We start from the raw sequence: 17,807 nt of genomic DNA, 5'->3' as shown, positions 1-17,807 counted from the left end.
ACAAGGTGAGCCACTACCCCCCCTACACTTATAACAAGGTGAGCCACTACCCCCCCTACACTTATAACAAGGTGAGCCACTACCCCCCCTACACTTATAACAAGGTGAGCCACTACCCCCCCCCTACACTTATAACAAGGTGAGCCACTACCCCCCCCTACACTTATAACAAGGTGAGCCACTACCCCCCCCTACACTTATAACAAGGTGAGCCACTACCCCCCCCACACTTATAACAAGGTGAGCCACTACCCCCCCCTACACTTATAACAAGGTGAGCCACTACCCCCCCCACACTTATAACAAGGTGAGCCACTACCCCCCCCTACACTTATAACAAGGTGAGCCACTACCCCCCCCACACTTATAACAAGGTGAGCCACTACCCCCCCCACACTTATAACAAGGTGAGCCACTACCCCCCCCCCCTACACTTATAACAAGGTGAGCCACTACCCCCCCTACACTTATAACAAGGTGAGCCACTACCCCCCCACACTTATAACAAGGTGAGCCACTACCCCCCCCTACACTTATAACAAGGTGAGCCACTACCCCCCCTACACTTATAACAAGGTGAGCCACTACCCCCCCCCTACACTTATAACAAGGTGAGCCACTACCCCCCCTACACTTATAACAAGGTGAGCCACTACCCCCCCCTACACTTATAACAAGGTGAGCCACTACCCCCCCTACACTTATAACAAGGTGAGCCACTACCCCCCCCTACACTTATAACAAGGTGAGCCACTACCCCCCCCACACTTATAACAAGGTGAGCCACTACCCCCCCTACACTTATAACAAGGTGAGCCACTACCCCCCCCCACACTTATAACAAGGTGAGCCACTACCCCCCCCTACACTTATAACAAGGTGAGCCACTACCCCCCCTACACTTATAACAAGGTGAGCCACTACCCCCCCCCCACACTTATAACAAGGTGAGCCACTACCCCCCTTACACTTATAACAAGGTGAGCCACTACCCCCCCCTACACTTATAACAAGGTGAGCCACTACCCCCCCACACACTTATAACAAGGTGAGCCACTACCCCCCCCTACACTTATAACAAGGTGAGCCACTACCCCCCCTACACTTATAACAAGGTGAGCCACTACCCCCCCTACACTTATAACAAGGTGAGCCACTACCCCCCCTACACTTATAACAAGGTGAGCCACTACCCCCCCCTACACTTATAACAAGGTGAGCCACTACCCCCCCCTACACTTATAACAAGGTGAGCCACTACCCCCCCTACACTTATAACAAGGTGAGCCACTACCCCCCCCCTACACTTATAACAAGGTGAGCCACTACCCCCCCCCCACACTTATAACAAGGTGAGCCACTACCCCCCCCTACACTTATAACAAGGTGAGCCACTACCCCCCCTACACTTATAACAAGGTGAGCCACTACCCCCCCTACACTTATAACAAGGTGAGCCACTACCCCCCCCTACACTTATAACAAGGTGAGCCACTACCCCCCCCTACACTTATAACAAGGTGAGCCACTACCCCCCCTACACTTATAACAAGGTGAGCCACTACCCCCCCCCACACTTATAACAAGGTGAGCCACTACCCCCCCTACACTTATAACAAGGTGAGCCACTACCCCCCCTACACTTATAACAAGGTGAGCCACTACCCCCCCCCACACTTATAACAAGGTGAGCCACTACCCCCCCTACACTTATAACAAGGTGAGCCACTACCCCCCCCCACACTTATAACAAGGTGAGCCACTACCCCCCCTACACTTATAACAAGGTGAGCCACTACCCCCCCTACACTTATAACAAGGTGAGCCACTACCCCCCCCTACACTTATAACAAGGTGAGCCACTACCCCCCCCCCTACACTTATAACAAGGTGAGCCACTACCCCCCCTACACTTATAACAAGGTGAGCCACTACCCCCCCCCTACACTTATAACAAGGTGAGCCACTACCCCCCCCCTACACTTATAACAAGGTGAGCCACTACCCCCCTACACTTATAACAAGGTGAGCCACTACCCCCCCCACACTTATAACAAGGTGAGCCACTACCCCCCCCTACACTTATAACAAGGTGAGCCACTACCCCCCCTACACTTATAACAAGGTGAGCCACTACCCCCCCTACACTTATAACAAGGTGAGCCACTACCCCCCCCCCACACTTATAACAAGGTGAGCCACTACCCCCCCTACACTTATAACAAGGTGAGCCACTACCCCCCCCTACACTTATAACAAGGTGAGCCACTACCCCCCCCCTACACTTATAACAAGGTGAGCCACTACCCCCCCCTACACTTATAACAAGGTGAGCCACTACCCCCCCTACACTTATAACAAGGTGAGCCACTACCCCCCCCTACACTTATAACAAGGTGAGCCACTACCCCCCCCTACACTTATAACAAGGTGAGCCACTACCCCCCCCCTACACTTATAACAAGGTGAGCCACTACCCCCCCTACACTTATAACAAGGTGAGCCACTACCCCCCCACACTTATAACAAGGTGAGCCACTACCCCCCCCTACACTTATAACAAGGTGAGCCACTACCCCCCCCCTACACTTATAACAAGGTGAGCCACTACCCCCCCCCCCACCACACTTATAACAAGGTGAGCCACTACCCCCCCCTACACTTATAACAAGGTGAGCCACTACCCCCCCCTACACTTATAACAAGGTGAGCCACTACCCCCCCCACACTTATAACAAGGTGAGCCACTACCCCCCCCTACACTTATAACAAGGTGAGCCACTACCCCCCCTACACTTATAACAAGGTGAGCCACTACCCCCCCCCACACTTATAACAAGGTGAGCCACTACCCCCCCCCACACTTATAACAAGGTGAGCCACTACCCCCCCCTACACTTATAACAAGGTGAGCCACTACCCCCCCCTACACTTATAACAAGGTGAGCCACTACCCCCCCTACACTTATAACAAGGTGAGCCACTACCCCCCCCCACACTTATAACAAGGTGAGCCACTACCCCCCCCTACACTTATAACAAGGTGAGCCACTACCCCCCCCTACACTTATAACAAGGTGAGCCACTACCCCCCCTACACTTATAACAAGGTGAGCCACTACCCCCCCCTACACTTATAACAAGGTGAGCCACTACCCCCCCTACACTTATAACAAGGTGAGCCACTACCCCCCCCCACACTTATAACAAGGTGAGCCACTACCCCCCCCTACACTTATAACAAGGTGAGCCACTACCCCCCCCTACACTTATAACAAGGTGAGCCACTACCCCCCCTACACTTATAACAAGGTGAGCCACTACCCCCCCCCACACACACACTTATAACAAGGTGAGCCACTACCCCCCCCCTACACTTATAACAAGGTGAGCCACTACCCCCCCCTACACTTATAACAAGGTGAGCCACTACCCCCCCTACACTTATAACAAGGTGAGCCACTACCCCCCCTACACTTATAACAAGGTGAGCCACTACCCCCCCTACACTTATAACAAGGTGAGCCACTACCCCCCTACACTTATAACAAGGTGAGCCACTACCCCCCCCACACTTATAACAAGGTGAGCCACTACCCCCCCTACACTTATAACAAGGTGAGCCACTACCCCCCCCCTACACTTATAACAAGGTGAGCCACTACCCCCCCTACACTTATAACAAGGTGAGCCACTACCCCCCCCCACACACTTATAACAAGGTGAGCCACTACCCCCCCTACACTTATAACAAGGTGAGCCACTACCCCCCCCCTACACTTATAACAAGGTGAGCCACTACCCCCCCTACACTTATAACAAGGTGAGCCACTACCCCCCCCTACACTTATAACAAGGTGAGCCACTACCCCCCCCACACACTTATAACAAGGTGAGCCACTACCCCCCCCCTACACTTATAACAAGGTGAGCCACTACCCCCCCTACACTTATAACAAGGTGAGCCACTACCCCCCCTACACTTATAACAAGGTGAGCCACTACCCCCCCCCTACACTTATAACAAGGTGAGCCACTACCCCCCCCTACACTTATAACAAGGTGAGCCACTACCCCCCCCACACTTATAACAAGGTGAGCCACTACCCCCCCTACACTTATAACAAGGTGAGCCACTACCCCCCCCCACACTTATAACAAGGTGAGCCACTACCCCCCCTACACTTATAACAAGGTGAGCCACTACCCCCCCCCTACACTTATAACAAGGTGAGCCACTACCCCCCCCTACACTTATAACAAGGTGAGCCACTACCCCCCCTACACTTATAACAAGGTGAGCCACTACCCCCCCCCACACACACACTTATAACAAGGTGAGCCACTACCCCCCCCTACACTTATAACAAGGTGAGCCACTACCCCCCCCCTACACTTATAACAAGGTGAGCCACTACCCCCCCTACACTTATAACAAGGTGAGCCACTACCCCCCCCTACACTTATAACAAGGTGAGCCACTACCCCCCCCCTACACTTATAACAAGGTGAGCCACTACCCCCCCCCTACACTTATAACAAGGTGAGCCACTACCCCCCCCTACACTTATAACAAGGTGAGCCACTACCCCCCCCTACACTTATAACAAGGTGAGCCACTACCCCCCCCTACACTTATAACAAGGTGAGCCACTACCCCCCCTACACTTATAACAAGGTGAGCCACTACCCCCCCCTACACTTATAACAAGGTGAGCCACTACCCCCCCCTACACTTATAACAAGGTGAGCCACTACCCCCCCTACACTTATAACAAGGTGAGCCACTACCCCCCCCTACACTTATAACAAGGTGAGCCACTACCCCCCCTACACTTATAACAAGGTGAGCCACTACCCCCCCCTACACTTATAACAAGGTGAGCCACTACCCCCCCCTACACTTATAACAAGGTGAGCCACTACCCCCCCTACACTTATAACAAGGTGAGCCACTACCCCCCCCTACACTTATAACAAGGTGAGCCACTACCCCCCCCCACACACACACTTATAACAAGGTGAGCCACTACCCCCCCCTACACTTATAACAAGGTGAGCCACTACCCCCCCCTACACTTATAACAAGGTGAGCCACTACCCCCCCCCTACACTTATAACAAGGTGAGCCACTACCCCCCCCACACTTATAACAAGGTGAGCCACTACCCCCCCCCCCACACACACACTTATAATAAGGTGAGCCACTACCCCCCCCTACACTTATAACAAGGTGAGCCGCTACCCCCCCTACACTTATAACAAGGTGAGCCACTACCCCCCCCTACACTTATAACAAGGTGAGCCACTACCCCCCCCTACACTTATAACAAGGTGAGCCATTACCCCCCCCCACACACTTATAACAAGGTGAGCCACTACCCCCCCCTACACTTATAACAAGTTGAGCCACTACCCCCCCACACTTATAACAAGGTGAGCCACTACCCCCCCTACACTTATAACAAGGTGAGCCACTACCCCCCCTACACTTATAACAAGGTGAGCCACTACCCCCCCCTACACTTATAACAAGGTGAGCCACTACCCCCCCCTACACTTATAACAAGGTGAGCCACTACCCCCCCCTACACTTATAACAAGGTGAGCCACTACACACCCCCTACACTTATAACAAGGTGAGCCACTACCCCCCCCACACTTATAACAAGGTGAGCCACTACCCCCCCTACACTTATAACAAGGTGAGCCACTACCCCCCCCACACTTATAACAAGGTGAGCCACTACCCCCCCTACACTTATAACAAGGTGAGCCACTACCCCCCCCTACACTTATAACAAGGTGAGCCACTACCCCCCCCCACCACACACACTTATAACAAGGTGAGCCACTACCCCCCCCACACTTATAACAAGGTGAGCCACTACCCCCCCCCACACTTATAACAAGGTGAGCCACTACCCCCCCCACACTTATAACAAGGTGAGCCACTACCCCCCCCCACACTTATAACAAGGTGAGCCACTACCCCCCCCTACACTTATAACAAGGTGAGCCACTACCCCCCCCACACTTATAACAAGGTGAGCCACTACCCACCCCCCTACACTTATAACAAGGTGAGCCACTACCCACCCCCTACACTTATAACAAGGTGAGCCACTACCCCCCTACACTTATAACAAGGTGAGCCACTACCCCCCCACACACTTATAACAAGGTGAGCCACTACCCCCCCTACACTTATAACAAGGTGAGCCACTACCCCCCCCTACACTTATAACAAGGTGAGCCACTACCCCCCCCCACACACACACTTATAACAAGGTGAGCCACTACCCCCCTACACTTATAACAAGGTGAGCCACTACCCCCCCTACACTTATAACAAGGTGAGCCACTAGCCCCCCTACACTTATAACAAGGTGAGCCACTACCCCCCCACACTTATAACAAGGTGAGCCACTACCCCCCCCTACACTTATAACAAGGTGAGCCACTACCCCCCCCTACACTTATAACAAGGTGAGCCACTACCCCCCCCTACACTTATAACAAGGTGAGCCACTACCCCCCCTACACTTATAACAAGGTGAGCCACTACCCCCCCCCACACTTATAACAAGGTGAGCCACTACCCCCCCTACACTTATAACAAGGTGAGCCACTACCCCCCCTACACTTATAACAAGGTGAGCCACTACCCCCCCTACACTTATAACAAGGTGAGCCACTACCCCCCCCCACACTTATAACAAGGTGAGCCACTACCCCCCCACACACACACACTTATAACAAGGTGAGCCACTACCCCCCCCACACTTATAACAAGGTGAGCCACTACCCCCCCCCCCCCACACTTATAACAAGGTGAGCCACTACCCCCCCCTACACTTATAACAAGGTGAGCCACTACCCCCCCTACACTTATAACAAGGTGAGCCACTACCCCCCCCTACACTTATAACAAGGTGAGCCACTACCCCCCCCTACACTTATAACAAGGTGAGCCACTACCCCCCCTACACTTATAACAAGGTGAGCCACTACCCCCCCCCTACACTTATAACAAGGTGAGCCACTACCCCCCCCTACACTTATAACAAGGTGAGCCACTACACCCCCTACACTTATAACAAGGTGAGCCACTACCCCCCCCCTACACTTATAACAAGGTGAGCCACTACCCCCCCCTACACTTATAACAAGGTGAGCCACTACCCCCCTACACTTATAACAAGGTGAGCCACTACCCCCCCCCCCACACACACTTATAACAAGGTGAGCCACTACCCCCCCTACACTTATAACAAGGTGAGCCACTACCCCCCCCTACACTTATAACAAGGTGAGCCACTACCCCCCCCCCCTACACTTATAACAAGGTGAGCCACTACCCCCCCCACACTTATAACAAGGTGAGCCACTACCCCCCCCCACACTTATAACAAGGTGAGCCACTACCCCCCCCCACACTTATAACAAGGTGAGCCACTACCCCCCCCTAGACTTATAACAAGGTGAGCCACTACCCCCCCTCCACACTTATAACAAGGTGAGCCACTACCCCCCCCACACTTATAACAAGGTGAGCCACTACCCCCCCCCACACTTATAACAAGGTGAGCCACTACCCCCCCCCTACACTTATAACAAGGTGAGCCACTACCCCCCCCCCCTACACACACACACTTATAACAAGGTGAGCCACTACACCCCCCCCCTACACTTATAACAAGGTGAGCCACTACCCCCCCCTACACTTATAACAAGGTGAGCCACTATTCCCCCCCCCACACACTTATAACAAGGTGCCCCCCGCCCATTCTTCTCAAGCTCTGTCAGGTTGGATGTGGAGCGTTGCTGCACAGCTATTTTCAGGTCTTTTTAGAGATGTTAGATCGGGTTTAAGTCCAGGCTCTGGCTGGGCCACTCAAGGACATTGAGATTGTTCCGAAGCCACTCCTGCGTTGTCTTGGCTGTGTGCTTAGGGTCGTTGTTCTGTTGGAAGGACATCATGGATCTCTCTGTACTTGGCGCCATTCATCAAACCCTCAATCCTGATTAGTCTCCCAGTCCCTGCCGCTGAAAAACAATCAATCAAATGTATTTATAAAGCCCTTTTTACATCAGCCGATGTCACAAAGTGTTATACAGAAAGCCAGCCTAAAACCCCAAACAGAAAGCAACGCAGATGTAGAAGCACGGCGGTTAGGAAAAACTCCCTAGGAAAGCAGGAACCTAGGAAGAAACCAAACTCTGAGGGGAGGCCAGTCCTCTTCTGGCTGTGTCTGGTGGGGATCATAACACATTTTTTACATTTTAGTCATTTAGCAGACGCTCTTATCCAGAGCGACTTACAGTAGTGAATGCATTTTTTTTGTACTGACCCCCCGTGGGAATCGAACCCACAATCCTGGCGTTGCACACACCATGCTGGTGTTGCAAACACCATGCTCTACCAACTGAGCCACAGGGATGCATGGCCAAGATGTTCAAACATTCATATATGACTAGCTGGGTCAAATAATAATAATCAGTGGTTTGGAGAGTGTGCAACAGGTCAGCACCTCAGGAGTAAATGTCAGTTGGCTTTTCATAGCCGATCAATCGGAGTTAGACAGCAGGTGCGGTAGAGAGAGCAAGTTGCAAACAGCAGGTTCGGGACAAGGTAGCACGCCCGGTGAACACGTCAAGGTTCCATAGCCGCAAGCAGAACAGTTGAAACTGGAGTAGCAGTACGACCAGGTGGACTGGGGACAGCAAGTAGTCATCAGGCCAGGTAGTCCTGAGGCATGGTCCTAGGGCTCAAGTCCTCAGAGAGAAAGAAAGAATTAGAGGGGGCATACTTAAAATTCACATAGGACACCGGATAAGACAGGAGAAATACTCCAGATATACAGACTGACCCTAGCCCCCTGACACACAAACTATTGCAGCATAAATACTGGAGGCTGAGACAGGAGGGGTCGAGACACTGTCCTCGTCCGACGATACCCCCGGACAGGGCCAACCAGGCAGGATATAACCCTACCCACTTTGCCAAAGCACAGCCGCCACACCACTAGATGATATCTTCAACCACCAACTACTCCGAGATAAGGCCGAGTATAGCCCACGAAGATCTCCCCCACGGCACGAACCCGAGGGGGGCGCCATACCCGGACAGGAAGATCACGTCAGTGACTCAACCCACTCAAGTGACGCAGGGTTGGGGATGGAAGAGCACCAGTGACTCAGCTCCTGTAATAAGGTTAGAGGCAGAGAGGAACCGGCCAGGCAGAGACGGCAAGGGTGGTTTGTTGCTCCAGTGCCTCTCCGTTCACCTTCACACCCCTGGGCCAGACTACACTCAATCATAGGACCTACTGAAGAGATGAGTCTTCAATAAAGACTTAAAGGTCAAGACCGAGTTTGCGTCTCTCACATGGATAGGCAGACCATTCCATAAAAATTGAGCTCTATAGGAGAAAGCTGTTTGCATAGAAATTCTAGGGACAATGAGCCCTGCGTCTTGTCACCGTAGGGTAGGTATGTACGGCAGGACCAAATGGGGAAGAGGGGTAGGAGCAAGCCCATGTAATGCTTTGTAGTAAAACCTTAATCAGCCCTAGTTTTGCTTCACTGTAGGGATGGCGCCACCATGCTTCACCGTAGGGACCTGAGAATGTTGTTTATCATGGTCTGGGAGTCCTTTCGGTGTCTTTTGGATAACTCCAAGCGTGCTGTCATGTGCTTTTTACTGAGGAGTGGCTTCTGTCTGGCCACTCTACCATTAAGGCCTGATTAGTGGTGTGCTGCAGATATGGTTGACCTTCTGGGAGGTTCTCCGCAGAGGCACTTGGTGACCATCGGGTTCTTGGCCACCTCCCTGACCAAGGCCCTTCTCCCTCGATTGCCCAGTTTGGCCTGGCGGCCAGCTCTAGGAAGAGTCTTGGTGGTTCCAAACTTCTTCCATTTAGGAATAATGGAGTCCACTGTGTTCTTGGAACTTCAATGTTGCAGAAATGTTTTGGTACCTTTCCACAGATGTGCTTCGACACAATCCTGTCTGGAGCTCTTCGGCCAATTCCTTCGACCTCATGGCTTGGTTTTTGCTCTGACATGTCTGTCAACAGTGGGAGCTTATATAGACAGGTGTGTGCCATTCCAAATCATGTCCAATCAATTGAATTTACCACAGGTGGACTCCAAGTTGTAGAAACATCAAGGCTGATCAAAGGAAACAGGATGCGCCTGAGCTCAATTTCAAGTCTCGTAGCAGAGGGTCTGAATACTTACGTAAATAAGATATTCCCTTTTTTATACATTTGCAAAGATTTCTAAAAACTGTTTTTGCTTTGTCATTATGGGGTTGTGGGTGTGGATTGAGGGAAAACAAATATTGAATACATTTTGGAATAAGGCTGTCACTTAACTGTGGATTAAGGGAGCGGGGTCTGAATACTTTCCGAATGCCCTGTATAACAAGGTGAGGCACTACCTCAGCCACAGTGAGACATTATTCCACCAATGGCAGCATTTTTCCACATTATGCAACATATTTCCACTAAGGACATCAGTTTGTAGGGTTGTCACGCTAACTCTTCTCCTTTCTCGCTCTCCCTCCATCCCTATGACTTGGCTCGTTCACTGTCCCCTGCTGTGCGTGCAGAGCTGTGACCTGTGGTCCATTGGGGTGATCATCTATGTGATGCTGTGTGGCTACCCTCCCTTCTACTCCAAGCACCACAGCCGCACCATCCCCAAGGACATGCGCAAGAAGATCATGACGGCCAGCTTTGACTTCCCCGAGGACGAGTGGAGCCAGATATCTGAGATGGCCAAGGACATTGTTCGCAAGTACGTCCCTACAGCAGGCTTTACTGTGTGTGCTGACAAGATGGCATGGTTCACGAGTGACGGTTTTGCCTGACAATGTGGACCGCCAAACCGGTGCTTTACTCATGTTGTATTCTTTGGCTTGAGTGAGGAGGGTTTGAAGAATCTGTTTCACTAGCATTATTTCCTCCCTCCCTCTGTAGGCTGCTGAAGGTGAAGCCTGAGGAGAGGCTGACCATCGAGGGGGTTTTGGAACACCCCTGGCTGAACTGCACAGAGGCTCTGGACAATGTGCTTCCTTCCGCCCAGATGATGATGGACAAGGTGGGCCTGGGTGGATAGACGGGGATGGATAGCGTTTATGTAACGCTTTCTTTCCCGTCAATCTCAAAGCGCTTTAGATAGACCCAGTAATAGAGGTCGACCGATTATGATTTTTCAACGCCGATACTGATTATTGGAGGGCCAAAAAAAAAAGGCAGATACCGATTAATCGGCCGATTTTTATTTATTTGTAATAATGACCATTACTTAATATAATACATCAATAAAATCACTTTGGCCTCAAATAAATAATGAAACATGTTGAATTTGGTTTAAATAATGCAAAAACAAAGTGTTGGAGAAGAAAGTAAAAGTGCAATATGTGCCATGTAAGAAAGCTAACGTTTAAGTTCCTTGCTCAGAACATGAGAACATATGAAAGCTGGTGGTTCCTTTTAACATGAGTCTTCAATATTCCCAGGTAAGAAGTTTTAGGTTGTAGTTATTATAGGAATTATAGGACTATTTCTCTCTCTACGATTTGTATTTCATATACCTTTGACTATTGGATGTTCTTATAGGCACTTTAGTATTGCCAGTGTAACAGTATAACTTCCGTCCCTCTCCTCGCTCAAACCAGGAACACATCGACAACAGCCACCCTCGAAGCAGCGTTACCCATGTAGTGCAAGGGGAAACAACTACTCCAAGTCTGAGAGCGAGTGACGTTTGAAACGCTATTAGCGCGCACCCGGCTAACTAGCTAGCCATTTCACATCGGTTACACCAGCCTCATCTTGGGAGTTGATAGGCTTGAAGTCATAAACAGCGCAATGCATTGCGACAGGCTGCTGGCAAAACGCACGAAAGTGCTATTTTGAATGAACGCTTATGAGCCTGCTGGTGCCTACCACCGCTCAGTCAGACTGCTCTATCAAATCATAGACTTAATTATAACATAATAACACACAGAAACGCGAGCCTTAGGTCACTAATATGGTCGAATCTGGAAACTATCACGTTTATTCTTTCAGTGAAATACGGAACCGTTCCGTATTTTACCTAACGGGTGGCATCCATAAGTCTAAATGTTCCTGTTACATTGCACAACCTCCAATGTTATGTCATAATTACGTAAAATTCTGGCAAATTAGTTCGCAACGAGCCAGGCGGCCCAAACTGTTGCATATACCCTGACTCTGTTTGCAAGAGAAGTGACACATTTTCCCTAGTTAAAAGAAATTCATGTTAGCAGGCAATAGTAACTAATATGCAGGTTTAAAAATATATACTTGTGTATTGATTTTAAGAAAGGCATTGATGTTTATGGTTAGGTACACGTCGGAGCAAAGACGGTCCTTTTTTGCGAATGCGCACCACATCGATTATATGCAACGCAGGACAGGCTAGATAAACTAGTAATATCATCAACCATGTGTAGTTAACTAGTGATTATGATTGATTGTTTTTTTTATACGATAAATGTAATGCTAGTTAGCAATTTACCTTGGCTTCTTACTGCATTCGCGTAACAGGCAGGCTCCTCGTGGAGTGCAACGTAAAGCAGGTGGTTAGAGCGTTGGACTAGTTAACCATAAGGTTGCATCCCCAAGCTGACAAGGTAAAAATCTGTCGTTCTGCCCCTAGGCCGTCATTGAAAATAAGAATGTGTTCTTAATCTGACTTGCCTAGTTAAATAAAGGTTAAAAAAAATCGGCAAATCGGTGGCCAAAAATACAGATTACCAATTGTTATGAAAACTTGAAATCGGCCCTAATTAATCGGCCATTCCGATTAATCGGTCGACCTCGACCCAGTAATACTTACTACAGGACTCTGCAGACAAAGCCTTTGCTGCCTTAAAGGGATACTTTAGGATTTTAGCAATGAGGCCCTTTATCTACTTCCTCCAAGTCAGATGAACTCGTGGATTCTATTTTTGTCTCTGCGTGTTGTTTGAAGGAAGTTGCGAACTAGCGCAATTGCTGACTAGCGCTAGCCAATACCATACACTTTGACTCACTGTGCTAAAACGAATTAGCATTGACTCGCGAAACTACCTCTGACTTTGTTCGTACCGGACACAGACATAAAAATGGTGTCCACAAGCTCATCTGACTTTGGGGGGAAGTAGTAGGATCATTGCCAAAATCCTGAGGTATCCCTTTAATAGCAATGTTCAGGGTGTAACATTTTGTCATGTGACCCTTCCTCTTTCTGTCTTTTCCTCCGTCCCTCCCTCTGCCAGGCGGTGGTAGCTGGGATCCAGCAGGCCCATGCTGAACAGCTGGCTAACATGAGGATACAGGACCTTAACGTCAGCCTCAAGCCTCTCCACTCCGTCAATAACCCCATCCTGAGGAAAAGGAAGCTCCTAGGGTCTGTCTTGTTAAATGTCTCTCTATTTAGTAGTTGGTTAGGATCTGCTTTACACAGTCTGACTATCACTACTTTAGCTCTATAGAGGGGCTTTCTGCTGAGAACAGCACTGCTAAACAAAATGTGTCTGGTATATGGGTCTCCTGACTGTGTGGTGGTGTCTGGGGGTCTCCTGACTGTGTGGTGGGGTCTCCTGACTGTGGTGGGGTCTGGGGGGTCTCCTGACTGTGTGGTGGGGTCTCCTGACTGTGTGGCGGTGTCTGGGGGTCTCCTGACTGTGTGGCGGTGTCTGGGGGTCTCCTGACTGTGTGGCCGTGTCTCCTGACTGTGTGGTGGTGTCTGGGGGGTCTCCTGACTGTGTGGTGGTGGTGTCTCCTGACTGTGTGGTGGTGGTGTCTCCTGACTGTGTGGTGGTGGTGTCTGGGGGTCTCCTGACTGTGTGGTGGTGGTGTCTCCTGACTGTGTGGTGGTGGTGTCTGGGGGTCTCCTGACTGTGTGGTGTGCTACAGCAGCAAGCCGAGTGATGGCTTCTTCATCCATGACCCAGAGAACGGCGGTGAGGACTCCAACGTAGCCCTGGAGAAACTACGAGACGTCATCGCTCAGTGTATCCTCCCACAGGCTGGTCAGTCCACACAAACACACACACACACTTCCCATCAACGAACACAGATGTACAACTTCCATTTAACAGGCATACATGCATGCACACAGTGAGCATGGTGAAACTGTGTGTTTGGTTGTGTGTGGCAGGGGAGAATGAGGATGAGAAGCTGAATGAGGTGATGCATGAGGCTTGGCGTTTCAACCGGGACTGCAAACTGCTGCGAGACGGGCTGCAGGGTCTCAGCTGGGACGGTAAGCATAACATACTGCATGGATACAGCATTCAATGCAGAGCAATGGCAGCTAGCACATACAACAACACTCATTTCTATGGGGGGGAAAATCCCCAAATGAATGGGAAATTCTAATTCATCAGTTAGTAACCTTTGCTTGCTCAATGTTGATTAAAATCGCTGTCTCCAGATGATGTCATTGGAAACATACATTTAAAAAAAAAAACATAAACCCTCCATTTTCACATGTTGGTGGTGTTGGAGGATGAATTTGATATTGAAAAAGGGTGGAATTTACTACTTTTTTTTTTTTAATCTGGTTTTGGTCAACATTTAATTATTTGGTCTTCATTGTAGGACGGGCCTTTACTGACAAAGTGGATCGCTTGAAGTTGGCTGAAATAGTGAAGCAGGCCATAGAGGTAAAGACACATTTGCAAGACTGTCAGTAGCAAGTGCTGTCTTACCTTTTTTGTAGCGTTTATTAGAACAGTTTTTAGCCAATGACTGTAGAGGCATTTTTATGTGAATTGACATGCTAAAACCAATAGCATTTTTTTTCATGTACTCACTTGCAAGACTATTGTACAGCTGTAGATATTCAAAAGAGGACTTGTTTGTACTATACTGTTTTTTATGAACAACTGCAAATAACATACAATCCTTATATATTTTAGTTTTTGCAAAAAAGAAAAATACTTTTTTTTTTTTTCTGTACCCACTGGGAGGGAATTTTTCCAAGCTGCTTGACCAGGATGTCCACAGTGATGTGTTTTAATCTCACTTGTTTTTATTTAATTTGATTCTTATTTCTTTACCTTTTTAACAATGCTAAAAATAGTATTTATTTAACAAAGAAATCCTTATTTTTGACCATGAAGCCAAACGTTTAAGTGTCAGTTGAACAATAGAGGCGCTAAAGCAGACCGAGGAACTAGGTCTAAGCTCTGTTTCTCCACCCACTGGGTGGGTGGTTTGTGTTCCAGGGAGGGTTAGGGAGTGGGCCCTCGGTGACAGTGTGAGGGTCACGGGGGGGAATTACTGCTCTGCTCTCAAATGACAGAGAAAATATCGAAACGAGCTATTCAATCTACTGGATATCAGCAACAGTGCAATAGTCATTTAGGGCATGTGCATAATTTGTACATATCTTGTATTTACATTCATATGCATACATTTACATGTTATATAATATGTATGTAAAGTATTATTCATGGCTAACATGGACCCTCCCTGTTTCTTCCTGTGGTAAAGAGTACACCAAACAAGACTGATCAAAAGAGGCAATGCAGGTTCTCTAATATAGTACTTGACTATTTGTTAGTTGTATTTATTTGTTTTCCTATTTAAACATTATCAAATGTATACATTTGAACCTTCCCATGGATAAAGTCTTAGCCTTGCTTGCACATGAGGTGAATAACGTTTATTTCCTAATTGTTTCGATTTTCTTAAATCGATGAGCTGAATGCTTTGACTCCGTTTGTCCAAGATAGCATGTGCTCCTCTCACATTCAAGTGTATTGGCAAGGGTTGGTGCAATGTAAATGCATATTTTCCCATTTTAAGACTGTTGCCCTAAATTCTTATTTGGTCAAAACTATGACTGCAAGCCTGTCTGTGGTTTTGTTTGTTTGGAGGCCTATCATGAATCAATGCTGAAGTTGTCCTCCAAACATCTGCAACATGAATGTGTTATGGCTGTAAACTGTTTCATGGCAACATATAGCCTCCTAACTCAGGATAACAATGCATTCATAATCACAACCACATTAGAAATAACATTTGCTCATCTTTGTGTGAAAATACCCAATGATACAAAGTGTCTTCACCGCTCAAGATCAGGGCCCACATTCATAAAGCGCCTGTTTCCTCTGTCCATATCATCTGAAAGGCTAAACTGATCCTGATCGGCCCTCCTACACTTTACAAATACAGGCCCTGATGTCTAGACTGATTTTATATCCTCTGCTGCGTGAGAGAAAGATCAATAGTGACATGGAGAAAAGGTACAATTCTCCCTTCATTTGCATTTTGTACATGAGTATATAGTCACCTGGAAGTGAGAACCTGAATAGCTCCTATTAGGTAGCTGGAGAGCATGCCTTGTCAGACGTTGTTAAAGTAGTTCCTAAGTCCATATCTGCAGTAGATCCAGGCAGCACCTATACATGTTGACCTAGCTATGTCTGCATCTCAAATGGCTCCATATAGTGCCCTACTATTGGCAACTACAAAACCTTGCCTGTGCTATTTGTTACTATTCCTGCCTTCCCTGTTCCATATTTTCTCCTGTTGTCTGTATGTACATGCATACATACATATATTTCTTATCGTTAATTGCAATCAAGGTCCAACCTGAAACATGACTTCTGCTATTAACCCAACCCCTCTGTATTTGAGAGGTGTGGGGGGGCTGCCACATTTGGCACCCGGGGAGCTGTTGTGTGTGTGTGTGGGGGGGGGGTAAACTACCTAGCTCAAGGGCAGAACAGATTTTTCACCATGTCGACTCTGGGATTCGAACTAGCTACTTTTCGGTTACTAGCCCAACCTCTCTTAACCGCTAGGCTACCTGCTGACTCCATGGAAGATTTGTACCCCAATCGGTATTCTTATTTTCCTTTTGTCCTCTTGGGAATGTCATGAACATGCTGACTATTTGTATTAAAGGAATTATTTGCAACAGTAAGAAGCGTGTGTTATTCAGATCTGTGTTGCAATAATGCATATATGCGGTCATCATTTCAGAGCAGCGCGCAACACATCCGATTTTAATCACAACCTCTCAACAAACCACTTAAAATATTGTTAGTCCACATTTGTCACGCATCAAGGTTCATGTCTTTGTCTGCGATGGCTGTGTTTCTAACCATTTCTGATTATTCTGTTTGATTTCCACACACAGCCTGCTGTGTTGGCGGTAGCGCTCTGCAGGAAACTATCCACATGACAAGTGTCTGTCATTAGCGCGGCGCTCTTCACGGAGATCATTTCTCCCTCATCTACATTGTTAATGACTCTGGAGTAGGTAGAATGCTAATACAGACAATTAGTCAATCCTTGGTGCATGCCCAACACTAATTACCAACGCTGCCATTTAATCGCCCTCCACTGCTCGTGTTCTTTCAAGTCATTGTCGGCTAATATTACCATTCCTAATGGAGATGAATGGGCAAACATTGGGTTGTTTTGTCATGGACAATTTGCTGTGTAAATAATAAACTGTTGACAAGAAGGGGCAATTATTATTTGTTCTACGTGCAGTGTATACCGCGTCTCACGTTTTCCATCAATCCTGTGGTGATTCTCTCAATGTAGGCAATACTCCAGTCTTAAATCGATGTGGTTTATAGCCTCTTAAGAAAAGCCACATGTTTCATTAAAGGAGATTTTTGGTTGGGTCCAATTCACGCACGTATCAAGAGAACATTCCTGATCAACTCTACTCTCTCTGATCTGGCGGACTCACTAAACACACATGCTTTATTTTGTAAATGAAGTGTTGGTGTGCCCCTGGCTATCCCCAAATAAAATTGT

At 48.3% G+C, this 17,807-nt stretch overlaps 1 protein-coding gene across 3 annotated transcripts in view; it reads left to right on the top strand.

Moving 5' to 3' along the window:
* The window catches only part of LOC106585854 (MAP kinase-activated protein kinase 5), a 49,387-nt gene extending 32,428 nt beyond the window's left edge, over positions 1-16,959 (top strand). For 2 of the 3 annotated variants that reach the window (XM_045706800.1, XM_014172555.2), the window contains 6 exons: positions 10,619-10,806; positions 10,989-11,109; positions 13,298-13,428; positions 13,938-14,053; positions 14,182-14,286; positions 14,625-16,959. In XM_045706800.1, coding sequence (XP_045562756.1) covers positions 10,619-10,806; positions 10,989-11,109; positions 13,298-13,428; positions 13,938-14,053; positions 14,182-14,286; positions 14,625-14,719 — 756 coding nt within the window. In that variant the 3' untranslated portion in view covers positions 14,720-16,959. The remainder of the gene's footprint in view (positions 1-10,618; positions 10,807-10,988; positions 11,110-13,297; positions 13,429-13,937; positions 14,054-14,181; positions 14,287-14,624) is intronic. The other variant, XM_045706799.1, reaches the window with a different exon arrangement.
* Positions 16,960-17,807: the final 848 nt, after the last annotated feature.

This window comes from Salmo salar, chromosome ssa24, assembly GCF_905237065.1.
Source record: "Salmo salar chromosome ssa24, Ssal_v3.1, whole genome shotgun sequence".
Lineage (NCBI taxonomy): Eukaryota > Metazoa > Chordata > Actinopteri > Salmoniformes > Salmonidae > Salmo > Salmo salar.
Note: the sequence above shows the minus strand (reverse complement) of the source record. Positions and strands in the feature narration are given on the sequence as shown.